The sequence below is a fragment of the Labrus bergylta genome, chromosome 3 (assembly GCF_963930695.1).
Source record: "Labrus bergylta chromosome 3, fLabBer1.1, whole genome shotgun sequence".
In the NCBI taxonomy this organism is placed as follows: domain Eukaryota; kingdom Metazoa; phylum Chordata; class Actinopteri; order Labriformes; family Labridae; genus Labrus; species Labrus bergylta.
The window spans coordinates 12,980,695-12,999,287 of NC_089197.1; the positions used below are offsets into that span (position 1 = coordinate 12,980,695).

An 18,593-nucleotide genomic window follows, 5' to 3' on the forward strand; every position below is an offset into this window, starting at 1 on the left:
AACCTAACCTTGCCTGCTACTGACATTTATCAGTTTGGAAATGTTTCCTGAGTTGCTAAGCAGAACCTTAACCATATGGGCTCTCCTGCATATCTGAAAACATGTGGTGCGCTGGACACATACAGAACAGGCCAACTTTTCAAAATGAGGGACAGGTGGAGATCATTGATGTTTCTACTCATGCTTACTTTGATCTTAAAGTAATGTGCACACTTAATTGAAAATAATCCTTCTAAATCATCACGCATGACTGACTCAGAGTGCAGCAGTGTCTGTATCTGCAGTCTCTGCCCTTGGTTGAGTTTTCTCTTTTGCTGTGTCTGCAACGTGTCTGTGAGCAGTGGGTTCATAGCCATTAGCCAATAACAGCATGCCAGGAGTGAGGACAGGACCTTAAAAGTAGTAACCACGTGGTATATGAATGTGTATGTAGGTATGGGTGAGATAGGCTTGGCTTGTGTGTGTGTGTGTGTGTGTGTGTGTGTGTGTGTGTACATTTTATATATTTTTTAAATATTTAAATGCTGCAGCTGCATTGCTCCAACAGAGTTTTGCTGTATAACATGCTGTGAGGGGGGGGGGGGGGGGGGGTCATGAATCTTGTATTAACCTAACACACCCAACTACGGTGGATGGGGGCTGATTTATTCTTGCATGTATACACCTCAATCAGCACATAGCTGGCCAAGGTGTCCTGAGCATGCCTGAAAGTTAAACAGCATAACTGTGTAGAAGAAAGTCAGGAAGAAAACAAGATGTCAACATGGAAGGTGCTAGAGCAAGAAACAGGCATTTGTGGACAGACGAGGAGACACCGTTTATGTTGTGGGTATGTACGACGTGTACAGTACTGTAGGACAATAGTCCAATTAAATGACATCAAATAGCTATATCTGAGCTCAACTTAACTGTGCATGTAAACATAGTGAGTGAATGAAGAATATCTGAATAGCTGTGTTACTTGATTGAAGGTGTTTGCAGCACAGGCTTACCTGATTCAGTGTGAAGGGAGGACACATTCATCCTCACAAAAAATAAAATTCTCTATTTATTCTTGCTAGAAAAAAAGTCACACGAGTCATTCAGTTCTTTGATCTGAGACACTTTCATGCTTGACAGCTGAATCCACTTCTCTCCAATGACTTCTGGAACAGCTTTTAAAGCTATCATTTCTGCATGAGGCGGACATTTGCCATTGACCGCAATAAAAACAGAACTGAAAAAAGGGGTAAGTGCAAATGACAGGCCACTAACATTGATAGTTTGTATCTCTGACAGGATCAAAGGTTTAGTTGCAATCCCCGTGTTTTTATTGCAGCGGCCATTCTCTGTGCTGTTTGAAATCAACATTTGTAGAGCAGAATGGTGCCGAATGTTTCTTAAATTGGTTTGAAAAGTGAAACTGAAAATTAAAAAATCAATGGCGGCAGTTGATGGTGTGGGTGATAACAATGTAACTGCACTTAAAAGGATGAAGAGCACAAAGCAGGGCAAAGTTCTGAGTGTCACTTTGAGACTTCACTCCAGACACAGACAATTATGGATGATTGCATCTGAAGGATTGTTAGCTTGGATGGAAATTTAAATGGAAGTGTTATTTGCTCAGCCATGCTGCCTTTTAAAAAGAGTGGTAGAAACAACCTTTGTGCCTGTGCAAGCCTCAATCGTCAAACTGCATCCACCTCGCGTTTATTTCGGGCCAAAAAGTGCTGGCTGTTCGCTCGGCAGCGCTTGGATGAAGCTCCTCAGAACAAAAGCGCTGCACGTCAGTCCTGTCTCTATGACAACAGCCGCTGTATGACCAACACTGCCTGGTTGCTTTTTACTGTATGATTTATATTTGAGATCGTCATGGTGAAGATATGGTTGGGTAGTGTTATATGTTCTTTGGACTCCTCTGATGGACCTTGACTACTATCCTGAACTGGCTTTTGTGCTCTTCATTATACAACATTTCATTTTAATGACGCATCAAAACTAAAACCAAAAGGACAGGAATTAGGCTAAAGGGGCACTTAAAGATTCATATTAGGAATCTATTTATAAGTCACTTCTAACTGGCTTTTTGGCTCTATGGTGGCTCACTAAAATAGAGGCCTCTTGAGGACAGAAGTGTGCCTTTCCATATATGTGCATCTGTATGTGTGTGGGTAAATGTGTGTGTTTAGTTTATTCAACATAAAGCAGTCAAGGGAATAAAATGGTGGATTTGTCTTCTCATGGCAGACATACCGCATGTATGGGCGGTCCAATAAAAGTCCTATTGCAAACAAATTTCCCACACCGTGCTTCTCTGTTCATACACAAGTAAATGCAATATACACAATCATATTTAAATGAAGGCGAGAAGACAAGGAGTGGAGGAGACGGATGGCTCGGGGGCTTTGGAAGGGGGGTTGATTTACATGCTCTGTCAATTCCCTGTTGCTGGCCAGCATGCATTATTCATCTATTTTATTGACTGCTGGGGAATTCTATTAGCTGATAGAGTGATACTGGCAAGAACAAAAGATGACTGTCCTTTTCACGAGTGTCATCAGGGCCAGCCATAGGTCCATCTATCTGTCCATACAGACACCTGGGGATGCTGTCCAAGACACACTAAGATTGTTGCTAAGATCGTAAAACACGTTGACTGAACAGCTTCAAGTGCAACATATTCAGTCCTGGTGTTGCCATGCTTTAGTTAGAATAAATAGTGAGCTTTGTGTCCTTGGCAACAGACTTTCTGAGTCTTAAAACGAATTTGAGGCGAGGATGAGAACACGGGTGAATACATAAACAGCATGTTACAGGAGAATAAGCCACAAGCAATGGTGTAATTGATAATGCAATATTAATCTTTCCTGCAAGACACTGTGTGGGGATACCTCAGCTGAATAATTTCAAATCAGTGTGCATATTAAAGTAGATAGTCTGAGTAGGATTTCAGAAATCTCTATGAACAACTATATAAATATCAGGCCCAAATGGAGCAACAAACTACTTGGTCATACTCTGCATTACACCAAAAACATAGATTCATCTTCATCATTAAACTTAATGGTTTTTGGATTATTTCTGTATGGCTTTATTTGTGGGATCATTCCGTACAATATGATATTTTCTTTATTAATTTCATAATATGATATTGATAATGGTGCTGTTAGTTTGCAATTGGGATTTGTGGATTTCAATTTTACTCGTTGTTCTGCACAACTTCCCGTGAGTTGTTTTTGAAGTGTGCTGTGGTAAATCAATTTGTGAACCTTTATCAAAATCAGTTTTTCGTCCCGTGCAAGCTGCAGCTAAGATACGCCATGATGTCCAGACCAAACAACTAGCATATCAGAATTCAGATACCTCTCTTTTGGGAAAGAAGTACCAGTATATGATGTAAGCACTCAACAGGCTTACTATAAAGGCAGACAAACAACTGAGAACTCAGGCACTCCTATGTTAAAAAGCGTAATCATGGCAAAGCAAAAGAGATTTTTTTTTTTTATACTTTGTCAGTCAAATTGGACAATTTCAGTATTTTGATCATGTACAGTACACTTCCTTTGGATGGGCCTACAATATCTGTATAATGGTGTACAATTACACCATTAGTACTACAATTAGTACCATTTGGAATCGCTAGGTCATAATTTTAAGATTTCTTAGGTGTTAAAAAACCTACAGCTGATGAAGAAAGTCAACAGAGAGCACTAAAAGAAGCAGCGCAGTGGAAGCTGATGTGTGCAGTAAGAGACCAGCCGTGTAGGTGTGTGAGAACTAAGAGAGTGTGAAGTGGGCAGAATAAACCCGAAAAGAAATATGGATTAACCGAATAGAAATATGGTAATGTATTCTTTCAAATGATTACACTCAAGAAAAATACCCCAGGGTCGGATCTGATAAAAGAAGTCTGTCTCTGCAAAGTCTCATCAGGAAGTTTTGACTACAGCCTCCTTATATGCACAGCCACCAACTCAGAAGTCAAAAGACATGAAAGAAATAAAAAAACTTTTCAATGATACAGTAACACAGCAGAGAGATGAATTTCTCTTTAACTCAGTAAGACAACCACCTGTTGAAAAATTCAATTTCAGGTCCTTGCTCTCTTTCACCATCTGTCAATGCCGACATCAAAGAGTTTTATAGAAGCTGTAAATCCTACATGGCAATGTGGACAGATGATACATAAAAAAACAGCAATGTCTGCTTTTTGGCAGGTTATGAATAACATACTAATGAGTCTATTCAAAGACTTAAGACAGAAATCCAACTAAAACCAAATCCTCTTTATTGCACATTTTGAACAGACTTTTGAAGGAATCAAATGCGTCTTTTTTTAAGGGATCCCAAAGTGCTTCTTGAGAGTGAGTCAGCAAGTACAACGGCTAAAAAAATGATTACTTCCAGACATCCCAGAATCAGCATTCTCTAAAAATACCAAAAACAGCGTTCCATCATGTTGCACATTTTTTTGAATCAATTACATTATCTGAAGCTCAGGATAAGCTGGCGCTCTGCTATTTTGAAAACAGGCTGAGAGAAACAGAAAAGTAATACAAAACATGACCAAGTGGAAGCATCGGCAGCAGAAGCTCCATGTGATAATCCCCCGCTGTCAGTGAGTCACCCTGCTTGCAATTGATAGCTTTGACACATCTTCATAAACTTTCATCTCATGTCTACACTTTCAAGGCCGTTTGCAATGTGCACCAAAGACCAATTAGACTCTCTTTGCAGATCCCTCTTCCCCTCTCCTTTACACCACATGCCACACCAGTTTTTAATTGACAGCTGCTCTTCTATCTAGCATGTAATGCCTAAGAGGGACAGGAGACTCTCAAGGAGAAAAAAGAAAGTTCCACTGCGCTTCTTTTTAATCGTCAATGTCGAATTGAAATCAAAGGAATAGCCTCACTAATGTATTCGCCACACAATCCTTTTTGCTCTGAAGGCATGGGGGTCCACTCCAATATTGCAGAGAGACTTCCCTGGTTGTTCAGAGTTTGCTTGCTAATTACAGACGCAGACACCCTAGGGGGAGTGTGTGCGCAGGCTGGATGGGGTTTTGTAATTAATACAAGGTGGATTAATCAGTTCCTTTTTAGCCAGCTCCCATTGGAGGTCACATGTACTCACGGACAATTCCATAGGTGTTTAAAACATTAAACTTGAAATTTGACGCTGTGCTTGGCTAATTGTTGGAAAGTTTAATGATATTCTAGCTCACACCACATTGGAGCCTTGTGGTTACCATTGTAATGGCCTTACATTTAATTTGAATGAATGCAGAAATCCCGTTCTGGGGCTGGGTTTAAAGGAATTAGCCACATTTCAGCTATTTTCTGCTGACCACACAAGCTGCCGAGGTATTATTCTGCAGGACCTGTACACGGAGGTTAGGTAAACAAAGTGCAATTTTAATAGGGGAGAATCAAACTTCCCATGTCCAAAGCACTTCCCTCTGAGGGATTTGAGCCGCCCTCCCTGAGCTAATGAGAGCCAAAGGAGTTGGAGCACAGGCGCTGTGACACACAGTCTCGGCTCTTAATTTGTGAACTTCCCCTCAGCTGCCAACCCCGAAGCCTCCTCTCCCAGCTGAAGTGGCTCCGCTGGCACGTTCAGGTCCCACTCCTGGGGCTCTCTAGGTAGCAGTGGCAGAATGGCATTAACACCTCTGGGAGCAAGTTCCAAAACTAACAAGATAGCTTTTGGATACCAGAGGCAGCAAGAACGTAAAGAGAAGTACATCGTGGTCTGTGTTGCTTTTTAAAAAGGTAGGCATGTGAAAGAGCCGAGGAATGCCGAGCACAGTAAGGTAATAAGGTTGATTTTAAAGAAGGGCTTAATTAAAGAAAAATACACCAGCTTATACACCAGAGAGTCAAGAAAGAAGCCCCAAGAAAACCCTGTGACATTTAAAGGTATGGTTTGGATGTTTTAAGTGGTTTTGCAAGAGTTACTTTAGGATAAACCATTTTATTTTTTACAGTAAAGAAGAATGTATCAGTTTGTTATTATAACAGTGTGTCAACTATAGTGGATGGAGAAGCTTGCTGGAGTTACCAAATGCAAGCTAAGCTAAAAACCAGCACATGGACAAGTATAGCAGCAAAATGTTCTATAAAAAAATGATACCAGATGATATATTTTGAATATTTTCACTGCTTCACCTCGCCGTCAGAAAGCCCTTTCCTTTGGCACTACATTTCTCTTAACTGTAAAACATCTACCGGTATGTTTCTATGCATGCTGCAAACACATTAGCTGTTCAGATCAGACAGTACTGTGGCAATTAACGCTGAATCCAAACATATCTTTCAAGGGTATCGAAGAAGATGCATACTTTGAAAACGTTCTACCTGCATCCACCGTTGACCTAACTTTACTGTGTCTGTCTTAGTCACTCATTTGTGTCTTCTTGTTTTTGTTCCATAAACTGTTGACCTGAGCAGCTGGCCCTCAGAGTTTTTGGTGCAGGGCATATGTAGGGATATAAAAGTCTTACAGCTGAGGTATACATAGTGCCGAAAGAAAAGGTCTGCCTGACGACAATGTAAGGCAGTTAAAATGTTTGAAATATAGCATACACTTGTTTTTGTATTATATACACATACGAGTAAAAGCAAACTTATTCTGCTAACTCTTGTAAAGCTACATGCATAAATTGGTTCCCTTGTTCATACTCTAGCCAGCTTATGCAAACAGAGATCCTGCTTACCTGTATATACACCAAGTAATACACTGACTCTTAAAAAGTACCTTAAACAACCACTTCTGAATTGCCTTTAGAGCCTCTTTCACTCTGAATTGGATCTAAACGTGGTAAATTAAAAATTTCTGCCAGATTTCATGCTCATACCTTTCTTCTACCAGCTTGTCTCCAAACATCCATCGGACTTGCGGCGCAGGGTAACCGGTGACCACGCAGGGCAGCAGCACGCTGGCGCCCAGCACCTTTGTCACAGAGGCAGGCTGCACCAGGAACTCCAGCTTCCTCTCTTCTCCAGTTTCTTAAGAGGAGAGAGAAAAAAGGTCAGGGTTAAGGGCTGAGGTTAATGTCAGGGTGAGAAAGTAAGGCAGAGCAGGAACCTGCTGAGAAACGGATGTCATCTGTCTTAGAAACTTCAAAAGAACTCGTGTCTGATGAGCGGTTGGTCCTGACATACAAACCAAGAATGTTCAGATGATTAATGTCTGTGTCGAGGTCTGTAGCAGCTCTTTGGAAGTTCAAAGTGGTGTAATATAATTCCAGCCGCGACTAACCGAGTGTCGCTTAAAATATATATATGAAGTAGCTAAAAGCATTCTGAGTTTAGTTCAGATCGTAATTCTATAAAACTAAATTCATAATTATAATTACAAAGTAGAAATGTATAAAATTCTTAACACCAAGCTCTTTCAGACGTCCAACATCTCTCTCTGGAAATACCCGTGCTCATTCTCAAACTGATTTGTTTTTACTTCAAAGAGACCAAATAACTATAAATGTATATCTAGCTCTCCAACATCTGGCAGCATCCAAACAAAATGGTTGCCATTTCCTTACCCAGCTTTATGAGTTTTTTCTTCTGCATACTCTCAGCCTGTAGCCCCTCCACCACACATCCTTGGAGGAGATACAGAGATAAAGACCCCCACTGGGGTCTTGTTGAAGTCTGATTTATGACCTCTAATATCTTCTCCGTGCTGCCAGGAGCCTGGTGCTTAACAACTCAGTAAATAAAACTTTCAGAGGGGTGAGACGACACACTGCCACAGTGGAATTCAGCCCCCCCTTTTGAGCGTCGACTGAGTTACTGCGAGCATCACTGATAACCCCAGTGGGAGGTCTACCACTCTTTTAAGCACTGAACCGTCTCCCATCACAGTTAGGCTGATTTCTACATGCTTAAGGACATGAGCAACCCAGAGAGGACACCATGTAGCCCTGTAATCAAATGATGCAATGAGCTATATTTTAATTGTAATTAACTGCACAAGAGGTTCTACAATAGAGGCTCCCACATAATAGTTCTGTAATCAAGGATGTGAACATGTTTGATTAACGGGAACAAATGAGGACAAGCAGAAAAGTGCTCGACTATTAGATAACAATGAAGGAACAGTGTCAAACAAATGTGAAGTTTCACGAGGTATCATTTGTGATTCACACTTGAGCTGCCAGATTACCTGGTAGAATCTGGAGCTGGGCCTCTTCGCTCGCCTTTGACGACCCCACATTTTCCACGAGACAGCGGTAAAGGCCTGCATCGGACTCTGAGGCGTTGTTGATCACTAGGGCCCCACTGGGCAGCTGGAGGAGTCTGGTGCTCAGCTCGAGGGGCAGGCGGTCTTTTTCCCACCGGGTGAAAGGCACCAGATCAGAGTTGACCTCACAGGCCATCACCTGGCTGCTCCCCAGATAAGCAGAGGCTGCCGTGGGCTGGCTGGCAAACCTGGGCATCCCTGAAAGACGAACATAAGACAAGGATGTTAAACGGCGCTCAGTGGGAGCAGGAACAGAATTACAGATATTAGAGGTGGTCGGACATTTCTTTGGGTGTCTTGGATTTTACATGGGAGGATTTCCTGGGGGGGCTGGGGGGGGAATAGCAATTTTGGATATTTGGTGAGAGGTTTCTGCTTTTCCGGCTTGTGTAAAGTGGTTTTGGATCAATCAGGATTTTGCAAAATCTGCATAACAATCTGAAAACTGTTAGTGAAGTTTTGTCCTTTTAAATAAAGTACTGTAATGTAAGCCTAATCTTTAGTTCTATTAAATTCTAAATTTCTTCATTTTTCAACACAGTTTGAAGTAAATCACACTTTCATCAAACCACATGGAAAAAAACAAACAGCGGGATACACAGAAGGCAAAGAACGTGTTTTTAAGGTTTTATAATCTTCTGAGCAAAAAGACAAAATCCCATATTGGACAGGACATCCTCCAATACATTTAAGATAGAGTCTCAGGAGTTCAAAACTCATAAACACATGGACTTGTACAGCACAATCACTTATCCTCAAATGGTGGATGTTAATTTGCCACGCAGAGCAGCAGACACACAGCACTAATTAAAAAAAGGCCGGATCCACAGGCTGTTTGTGCTGCTGTACCCCCACTTTCATCTCAACGCAAAATAATTATTTCCTGCGTTTGAAGCCATTGATCTGAAACCAACACTTGCGGGCCGCATCTGAAACAACTGCACACAATAGCTTCAATTAAAAAGAACTTACAATGTGTAAACTGCAAATAGTATTCTTGGGTTTATTAGCGAAGAGGGAAGGGTTGTTTTTAAAAAAGTAACGAGGCCACTCGGTCTACATTAAAGAGAATATCATGCTGTGTTATTACCATGGAGGGCCTCTTGAGTTTTTGGGCTGACTGTGTTTGTCTCCTTGGAAATGTGTGTGTCAGAGAGACATGACTGGATAAAAATGTGTGTGACTAAGGATGAAAAAACAGACTTGTTTATCTATTTATGAATGCAGCTTTTCCTGCTTTAACTGTGCTTTTTCTCAAGAAAGTGTTGCTGAAACTCGCTGAGTGACTATTGGTGTCTCAGGCCCCCTCTCACCTGCAGACAGCTCTTTAAATGTCCTGCAGAGAGAGGCTCCGGGGTAAATCACACTTAAAGATAAGGCCCCAGAACAGCTCCAGACTCTCTCCTGGGCCAACACACACAGCTTCTCTGTGTTTATCTCGGCACAATAGTTCAACTAATATGGGATTAGCTGATTCCAGTTCTGATATTTTTGTATCAAAGCTGTCAATCACCTTCTGTTTAAGCATGCCAGAGTAGGGAAAAACACTCTCTACTGAATCATTTAGATTAGACTTAGTGAAGGCCGTTGATAAGTCGAATACTGTTTTTATGATAAGCAGCTGAACTGCAGGATGTGTAATCAGTCCAGCCAGCGTCAGGGGGAATTCTAGGATATTCATCAGGCTTTCAATAAATATTTTATTTATCAGGACAAATAGAAATAGTTCAAGGGATATTTGTGTATAAGAGAAGCTATATGATGGTGGTGTTGAAAGTAATAATGAATCCTATCAATCTGAATGTAACGATCTTTGATACTGTAAACTGTAGGCTCATGTTTTTTTTATTTTTTTTATCTTTCTCTTTTTTGGTGATTGCAGAATTAGAATCAGCCTTAAAGGATATGTTTTGGTTAATGTAAAGAGTGTGACTTTGGTTTCACATGGCTCTCACCGTACAAACACAGAAAAAGCCATTCATACTAATTATAACAACAATGAGCTCAAACATAATGTGTAAAGATGTATGGATACAAATTGATGTAAAAAAAATAACTCAATTAAAAGCATATGGATGAATTAAAATCAACAATAACCACAAGATTTTTCAGACAGTGAGACGATGGTGCATTTGCTTAAGAGTGCAAAGATAGCTGAGATAAATATGATAACGTAGGTTTTGTAATGGGTTTTAGCTGTCATCTAAAACAAAAGAAGCACATTATGTAATAATTAATTCATATAGATTGTTCGATTTGTATTTTTAATTTAGTGACTCTTTTACTTTTTCTTTGTACAGCAGGACATTTGGAAAGAATTGACACTCTTGGTAACTTCTTTGTTTTTCAAAGTGGAATATGTCTGATCCCTGGCAAATATAACTGAAAAATAAATATTTCACAAATATGTTTCCTCAAAGCACACTAAACCACTTGCAGTTTTTTAAAGATCAAACAACAAAGCTCTCTGCTTGTTACACAACTGTATTCATATGAAGGAGTCAAACAAAAGGCAACACTAGCGGAATCTGAAATGTTTCACTTTAGACAGACCTCTATACGCACGAATGGAAATCCTTTGGCCCGAGGAGCGATGACATTTCAAAAGATGATGCCCGGAGTTAATGTTCCCTGAGGCCAAATAGCTTAAGATACAACCCCGGCTTAACGTAACGGCCTTAGACTTGACATTTGGCCCGCAAGATGACACAAGAGAGCCTCGAAATTCAGCTGCAGGAATGACTAGAAATTCTGATCCCGCCGAGGCTGAACCTTTACAGAGAGGAGAGAAAACTTTGTCCACTCGCAGCTCAAGTTCAGACTGCGGCCAGAAGTTTCTGCCTCAGTCTGCAGTGTCTCTGCTTCCAGCTCTTAATCGACTTAGCCTTTGTTCCTCCAGCCTCATCACATCTCTGAAGGCTGAGTTCATCAGTTCGCTGTGTCTTAAGGGTGTGTGAATGTGTGTGTGCGCGACTTAAGATGTGGCCTTTTGTAACAGCCAGCGTTAATGAAATAGATGCTTCTCATTATGAAGTCTCAAATATGCGTGTGTGTTCATTTACGTGAGTTATGCCGTGTAGTCAAAGTGAGCATAAGCACATTAATTGTTGAGTCAGGGCAGGGAGTTGCAGATGGGAAGTGGTGAGTGTCGATGCTAACACCATCGATTCCAATTAATCACAATTCTCCGTTTAAATCGACTGGATGGGAGCTTCATTTTCCAGCCCCTTGCTCAGCACCATCAATTGAAGTGAAGAGCTGTACTGCCAATCTCAACACTTATTACCAGAGTGTGATGAGGCCAAATGATTCCAACAGAGCAATAATGTCTGATCGGTCAAAACACAAAAATGAAGAGAGTTTTATGCTAATGGAAAGCACTCTCTTTATTCATTTCATACAGCATAAATGTGGGCTAAATGTGACTCGGCTGAACGTGTTGTGCCTTTAAACAACATTTTCCTGGAAAATAAAGCTGTTAACCAAGTGGTGGCACCAAATGCCTCCTTTGTGAAGTGTGCAGTGGGATTCACCAGACCCTACATCATCTGCTTGGCTTTACCAGCAGAGCTTGTAATCATGTGAATGCTAATGAATGAATGTGTCCATCACTGGATGGAGATTAGCAGGAAAGAATTGTGCAGCAGAGAGCTACAAACAGGCGGAACGACTGTCTGCTATGCCTCGAGCGTAACACAGTCACGCGCATGCACACGCGCTCAGACATACAGTGAAATCACACAGTTGGGTTCCTACTATTCTTAATTAAAATCAGGTATAGAATAACAATGAGCAGATTAATGGAATATGCAGAAGGCTTTAAGGATCTCCCTCTAGATTCAGCTGAATTAAGAACTGGCTGCAGAAAGGCTTCCTTTCACCTTGGCTCAGAAGTACAACAGAGCTGCTCTATGTTACATATTTTCAAGCAGAGTCAGGATAAGTAATTAAGGAAAAAGAGAGACTGGCTTACATTTTTGGGGTTACCCAGAGGGGTTGTAGCTCCTTATATGGATACAGCCTGACAAAGTGCTGTGTTTGGACTTCTAATGTAAAACCATTTTTCCACTGTGGAAATTTGCGATGTGTAAATCATATTTTCTGTTTTTGTATTCTTCAAGCTATTTAGACTAACTGATTTCACCTACCAGATCAGATTTGACTTGAAAACATCATCTGAATGGGGGCACTTACACACTTTTGTTTGGGAGGGAGCTGCTGCTTCAATTGTTTTGGTTTCCATTAGCATAGAAATGACCTATTTGACTAATTGGGGGCCGATAAAACGGGTACATTTTGCATACAAACATTTTTCCAGCATATTCAATTCAATAATGCAATTTATGTAAATATTCATTGTGACTTCAACTGACTCTGACTAGAATAGATTCAGAGGCATTACAATATAATATCCATGGATAGCATTACAGTGCAAATGGGTTCTTATTTATCTCTAAAACAAAACATTGTATTCATAAAAAAAGAGGATAAAAAAAAGGGATACTCTATATGGTAATTTCACAAATGAACACATTTTTACAGCAGCATCTGATAAAAAAAAAAGAGAAAGAAACCGAAATTGTCAACGCTTTCAGGAAAACCAATTCAAAACTGTGTCTCACAACAGCAGTTTTATTTGAACTATCAATTCTGCAGTTAACACTTTCACTAACTGCAAAAAAAACACCAAACTGTATGCTCAATCATCAAGTTTCAGTAAGAGAGACGGAAACAAAGGGACCAGTGATGCTGGACCAGTGATGCCTACAGGCATTATGGGAGACTGATTAAATCATGCGTACTACAACATATCTTATCTCTTAGCCAATTGATTTCCTTAAACTAAAATTGACTGAATCAGAAACTTGAGCTGGATGACAATAATTGTAGCGTCTGCCCCCTGCTGGCACAACAAATAAGGAGGTGTGAAAGAAATGTTAACGGCAAAATTACAATGTAAAAAAAAATATATACATACACTTACATTTGAATGAAACTAGGACTAATAATATTTTTTGCAATTTCATTAATTTTGTGATATAAGTTATCTCAGTTTAAACATAAAACATGTTTGATCGGTTTAAATAGTTACACCAGAAGACATGTGAGGCTAAAATTGGCAACACCAGAAACCTTTTCAACCATTTGAAATAATATCACCCGTTGTGACACCGAAAGCAAAAACTTGACCAAACAGTTGTTAGTGTGGACCCTCAGCAAGCACCGAGCCAGTAGGTGTTACTGCCCTGCAGCAAACTGTCATATCAGCGTTTTCCAGCACCATGAACGGTGCTTATGAGGGTGAAATGTTCCTCTGATCAAGTATAGTTTGTCATGTTCTGACAATAAAGAAGGTTAAACAACAATAAACCATCTGGCTTCTTCGACTTTCACTCAGGAGCAAAAATATGCCTTTAAATTTGAAAAAAAAAAAAAGGTTTGATATTTATTATGTTAAGTATTGATATCGACTGAATTTCTTTATCCTGAATACACTTTTTGTCATATCGCAGAGCCTTAAATGAAACTTTAAAAATATAAAGAACTGCAAAGCCGAGTTAATGGAGTTTCATTTTCAATTGCTGGGTCAGGTTTATCGTTTAATGGCGTACTTACTGCCAATAACTATCGCTCACAACCGACACAAAATTATTTTTATGTGATTTAATCTCAAGATCCTTCCAGCACTTCTGCAATGAAGCTGGATGGCAGACGATAAGGAGATCAGCAGTTAATGTTTGGTTTTGGTGTCAGCCTCTGAGTCAAACACCAGGTTCCCTGCAGTCTACAGTCGACATTAGGAAATCCTGAACAATAAGAGGGAACAAATGCATCACAAAGGGAGGAGAGATCATTCTCTGACAGCAGAATCAGTAGACCAGAGTGTAACACAGCCACAACAGGGAATATAATTGTTATCAAGTGTTTATTTCCACTCCTTCTCTCTTATTCCCCCTCTTTGGATTCAACAAGTTCACACCCATTCTCTGTGGTTTGGTTAAAGTAATGCCGGGAATTGCAGGAAATCGATACCTGAAATTGAAGTACTCTAGTCAGGTTGAAAGTAGTGGTTACACTAAACAACTGATTTAAAGCCCTTCATCTCACGATAATACAGTGAGTGTTACAAATTGATATTTTTCTGGTGTATGACCATCCAAAGGGAGAGAGGATTTCCTTTAAAGAAGAACCATAATGACACCATCAATAGCCCCACCTTTCCCAATATACATCCAAACTCATTTAGATGAAGCATTGATTCATTTCACAAAATGACCAGACACAGCAGAACCAAGTTTGCAAAGCTACAAAACATCCAATTTCAGCAAAACATGTGATAGATCCAACAATGGATAAAAGTAAATTAGACAGAGTGTGAAGACATCCAACCAATGGCAATACAAATCTGAGAGTGAGGGTGAAAGAGGGAGTGGCAGGAACCCAAAAAAGAAACAATTAAATCTAAAACAAAGGCAAGGCTAAGGCTTAGGTCTACATGCAGTTTCTTTCCTTGAAGTCTATCTGTACAATGTGTACTTTACTTCGTTCAGTTCAGTGCCTCTTTAAGGCCAGCTGCAGCGTAAGTGATAAGTAATTCTCTAATTGAAGGTTTCAGAGCTTTAGGGCAGAATATTTCTAAGGCCTTCCTCCATAACAGCAAATCATGCCATTCAGCGTCACGTCTTGCATAGCTATGCAGTTCAGACAAATCATAAAAATAAAATGTTTACATAAAAACTTCTGCCTTACACACTGTCATAAATGTTATTAAAGATACAGCAGATTCATTATGGGACCCGACTTATTGTGTAAGCTTGTACAGCTGTACAATATGAAATTGTTTCTCACTGTGATTTCAAAGTAAAGAAAATCTTTGTGCACCTTGTTCAGAATTTTGAACATTTTGCACAAGTCAAAAAGATTTCATGCAATGTTTTTATTCAGATTTTTTCTAATGATGGATTAAAGTGTGAATAAAAGACACATTTACTTATTCAAGAATTGCTCAGCCTATTTGAGCGATATGCAAACCAATTTCAGGGTTCATGTTTTACTTTCATGTTTGGATTAAACAGCCAGTGATTTGATTACTTTTGGGTTTCTGAGAAATCACTTTGGGCACAAACGCTCACAGGGTTTGGTGCAGGAAATATGAAAGAAATGTAATTGCTCATTGGTAAAAAAATAAAAAATAAAAAATGGTTATGTGTGATTACTGTTACATTAAGGCATGCTGTGTGTGTAAAAAAAAAAAAGGGAGGGTTTAGCGGGCAACCTAGTGAAAGCTGACGGGAAGTAAAATCCATATTTTGAGAGACAGCTGCTTATATATCCCCTTTGGTTCATCTGTTTTACAACTTTAATTTCATTATATTGCAAAAGCCACTCAAACACATTCCCTCCAAACACAACAGTGTTCACCCTTCATTATCACTCTTAATAAAAGGCACTCCAGGGTTTATGGTACACAGGATGATTCCATCTCACTAATGCAGCCTAGATCATTGTGCAGTTTAGCTTTGAGGGCTCCAGCTTTAGTGATGTTCTTCAGTGGCTGTGCATGTTACATGAAAACCATAGAATAAATTCTTCATATCTTATGCCAAGAGGGAGTTTGTTGCTCTCGTTTCTTTTGGTTTATATGAATATGGGATGTGGTCAAAATGTGGGGCAGACTTAAGTATTGTAGAAAGGCAACCTCAATGTTTAATTACAAAGCTTGTATGGCTTGATACGGGGATGATATAACAGATTTAAAGCCACCAGTTTATGAGACAAGAATGTGGGTGTTCATCTAAAAATACACATAAGCCAGCTACTTAAATCTGTTCAATCAACTTGGATGAAGGCAAACTGAGTCTGCTTTTAAACTAAAGAAAGTTTAAGAGAAGGGAGGGAAAGTCTGAAGTCTTGTCAGGTTTGGAAAAACACGTTCGCTTTAGTTGTTCACTCACACACTCACTCATGAAAGGGCAACAGAAACCTTCTGGATGTCGGGGGGGGGGGGGGTGACAGGTGGGAGGTCTCCCATGATTGACGAGAAAGCAAACAGGATTAATTAATGACTGTGTGGTGGAATCTAATAAAGAAGTCATGGAGGCACTTCATCATGTATGAAGCCTGACAAGCCCGACACACGATGGAAATGATGAAACGCACCGGCTGCATGTGTCATCACATCAACATATCTGTCTTTTTGAGCAACATGGACAAGTGACAGGGAGTGACTGCTACAACATAGACAATGTTAAATCCCCCCCCCCCAAAAAAAAATCCCTCCTTAAATAAGTCATGACACAGAAACATAAATCAGATAACAATGACACCAATTTACAAGCATCCTTCAAATAGAGCTGCTGACTAAAATAAGCATTAAGCAGACTGAAACATGTAATAAACAATACGTTTACAAGGGAGAAGACTGCAGCTTCAATATGAATCACTACTTCTGAACTCTATGATGTGTGAGAACAATGGCAATCACAAAACCATACACACTTCCTGACACAGATATGCCTGTGTTGTGAGCGCACACCAGACAGAGATGGATGGATGGCGTTCAGGAGGATGCGACCTCAGACAGGGCTTCTTCTTTTATCTACTGGGCTGTAAAAATATCTCTTGGTTGCAGAAAATGACAGAAAGAGCATATCCTGACCTTATAACCACTCAGTGTCTGAAGAAAGAACAGGACAAAAACCCTTAAAATACAACTAGTGCCCAGACTGACATCTCAGTCGGTTGTTACATTTCTAATAGGACAACCAAAAGACAGTGATGGCAGGAAGCAGTCAGCAAAAAACATTTGATTTCATTGTTGACATCTGGAGGTGGATGTATTGAAGTGGAAGCCCCTACATAAGCTTTAAATATCACATTGGATTCTTTAACTATTGGATCATCTTATTAACCTTTCTATAGTTTGAACCAACAGTGAGAAGAATAACTCAATACGCACTCGGTCCAAGGCTCTAAATGAAATAAAACTAAACTAAACAATGTTTGTGGTAGGGGTGGAAATTGCAGGGTAATTCACAATAAAATTTGATACAATTGGAAACAATAGGACAGACATTCCCAAAGTGTGGGGTGGGGGTCGCAAGCCATCTAGAGAGGGGGTGTCTGCTGCTCTTTACATGTCAAGATGAACACACCTTTGTGTCTATTTGTTAAGTTTTGCATGTCCTCTCAGTACTAAAGTCTATACATGGAAAAAGCGTGTGTTGTGCTTTTTCTAGCCTTTCTTACAATAAATTAACATCATTCTATGTTTTCTAGTCTGTTGTATTGTTTTGTGTAGTTCTGTGTGTGTGTGTTACCAGTGTTTGAAAAGGCCTATTAGTGTGTGTGTGTGTGTGTGTGTGTGTGGCGGTGCCCTACGTTATATGCCATAACCACTTCAAGAGACTGTGGGGGTCCCCATCATCTGGCACCATTACTTTTGGGGTCGAGAACTGGAAAGTTTGGGAACCCCTGTGTTATCACAAATATGATAAGTATGACAGTTGATCAAATAATGACACAACACAAATACTTGTTTACTCAAAATACAAAATGCCCATTTTAAGAGCTGTCAACTTCATCTTTGGCCAATTAACTCCTGTTCACATTAACCTCACTCCTGTCAGAAGTGCCAACATGAGGTTAAACTAGGTAGTTACGCGGTGAGTCAAATTGACAGTTTTTTTTTTTTTTTAATCATAATGTCAACATTTGGCACCAGCGATCCAGGACAAAGATATATTGTCATATCAATATTTTGTTCCAGCCCTAGTATGAAATATCATAACATCATTGACTGTATACAGTTTTTCTGTGATATTGGATTTGATCTGTTTTAAATGCATTTTAAAAAAAATGCTTGGCTTGCTTGCTTTTGTTTTATATGTGTGTGCTTTAATATATCTGTAGATCCATAGGTTCATTATTGACATAATAAACAGTTTTACTTTTGTGGACCTGTCACACATGGAGGAAAGGGAAAGTTTAAGAATGAAGAGGAAAGAAGCTGTGTGTATGTAGATGTCAATGATTTGCTTTCACATTTAATCTAACCTCTATAGTTAAAAAATAAAATATTTGATGACTAAAAAGTTGTATAAAAGTAGTGCTAGTGTATTGAAGACATTGATCCTCAACCTGCATAAAGCTTTAAGTATGTTAAGCTAACTTCTCTGATAGCTCTGAGCCAGGGGAGGGTTATTTCTAACTGCCTAAACACTCTGGGTGTAAGACCAGATGTTGCCACAGAACACCCTCCTAAACATTTATGACTATCAGCGGATGGGCCCCGAGGCGCAGCTGTTCTTCAGAGTACAACAGAGAAAAAGACACCTCCGCCAAATTACATTTCTCATTCTTCACAG

The 18,593-nt window shown here is 39.8% G+C and overlaps 1 protein-coding gene across 18 annotated transcripts in view; it reads right to left on the bottom strand.

Moving 5' to 3' along the window:
• neo1a (neogenin 1a) overlaps positions 1 to 18,593 on the bottom strand; it is a 164,200-nt gene that overhangs the window by 65,840 nt on the left and 79,767 nt on the right. For all 18 annotated transcript variants that reach the window (XM_020637677.3, XM_065952726.1, XM_065952724.1 and 15 more), the window contains exons 3-4: positions 8,149 to 8,424; positions 6,839 to 6,989 (exon numbers count right to left, since the gene is read on the bottom strand). In XM_020637677.3, the coding sequence (XP_020493333.2) occupies positions 6,839 to 6,989; positions 8,149 to 8,424 (427 nt within the window). The remainder of the gene's footprint in view (positions 1 to 6,838; positions 6,990 to 8,148; positions 8,425 to 18,593) is intronic.